Below are 1,336 nucleotides of genomic sequence, written 5' to 3' on the forward strand. Positions count from 1 at the left end.
ACCAACATGGTGAAACTCCATCTGTACTAAAAATACAAAAATTAGCCGGGCAAGGTGGTGGGCGCCTGTAATCCCAGCTACTCGGGAGACTGAGGCAGGAGAATGGCATAAACCCTGGAGGCAGAGGTTGCAGTGAGCTGAGATCACACCACTGCACTCTGGCCTGGGCAAGAGCAAAACTCGGTGTCATAAAAAAAAAAAAAAGAAAGAAAAGAAAATAATCTCTTGGTTGACCGAAGATGAGTCATAGTGTATTTCAGTATTTAAATTTTACGCATTTGTATATTTTAGTCTTACAGTCTTATTTTTGAAGCTGCAATATTTTAAGTTACTAAATAAAGTTGCCTCTGTTTCTTAGCCATGTTTTTTGTTTTTTTGGGGAGCTTTTTGCTTGCTGTTGGAGGCTATAGCTATAAAAATTTGCAGTGCATTTCTGCAGTGAACTTGTTCCTGTTTAGTTCTATTGAATCATATTTCTAATGGGATATTTAAGGCAATAAGCTCACACCTCGTCCTGCTTCCTCCTGTGGTTGTGGCCAGTGAGAATGAGCAGTGTTGTATTGAATAAGAAGCTGATAAGCTCATCTGGTGTCTTGTTTCAGTGCCTCCGAGGGATCCACTTTCAGAAACCGACTTTGCAGGCGAGATCAACGTTTTTTTCCTGGTGGCTGTGTTCAAAACCACCCAAAGGTACCTGTCTTTCATCTACCATCGTTAGCAGCATGAGGTTTACAGGAACTGAGTGTGACTTTTACAGTGAGTGACCAGGGGGTGAGGATCAAGACAACTCAGGGCACACCCCACTCCACCCCGCCCCATTCTACCCCTTCCTGGCTTCCATATTGAGCCACACAACGTCCAACACCTTCTCCGTGTCTTTATGGTGTTGATATCTCAGTAAAGCTGGTGAAAGAAAAGCTCTTTCCAAAGGAAGGTGCTAGATGAATCTTTTGGAAGGCATGGGAACAAACCTTGGTTTCTGCATATCTCACTCTGCGGACCAGCTAAGCCTCATGTTTGGAAAGCAGAACAAAAACAATGTGCAGACTGTCATTAGCTCAGAGCACACTTGCCCACTTGGAGTCCTTCTGTAGGCCATGGACCTGGGCTTTGTGCTTTGTGTCCAGGGACAGTGTTCACTGAAGTCCCTGGAGACCCTGTGTCCCCACAGAGTAGAAGGTGCCCCCTGCACTTGCCTCATTGTTAGGACCTGAGGGCACTTGCTGATTGTATGAAGTGAAAAGAGAGAGACAGGAGGAGGGAAAACTGTCCTGTCTCTCACTTTCTCTATAGCGACTTGACAGTATGGTTGCTTTTCTTTTTTTTTTTTTTTTTT

At 44.3% G+C, this 1,336-nt stretch overlaps 1 protein-coding gene across 1 annotated transcript in view; it reads left to right on the top strand.

Annotated features, from left to right (window-relative positions):
• The window catches only part of LOC105533973 (AFG3-like protein 1), a 32,715-nt gene that overhangs the window by 1,456 nt on the left and 29,923 nt on the right, over positions 1 to 1,336 (top strand). Inside the window, exon 2 of the mRNA XM_011972617.1 lies at positions 603 to 690. Within this exon, the coding sequence (XP_011828007.1) occupies positions 603 to 690 (88 nt within the window). The remainder of the gene's footprint in view (positions 1 to 602; positions 691 to 1,336) is intronic.

The sequence above is a fragment of the Mandrillus leucophaeus genome, unplaced genomic scaffold, assembly GCF_000951045.1.
Source record: "Mandrillus leucophaeus isolate KB7577 unplaced genomic scaffold, Mleu.le_1.0 Scaffold10, whole genome shotgun sequence".
Taxonomy (NCBI): domain Eukaryota; kingdom Metazoa; phylum Chordata; class Mammalia; order Primates; family Cercopithecidae; genus Mandrillus; species Mandrillus leucophaeus.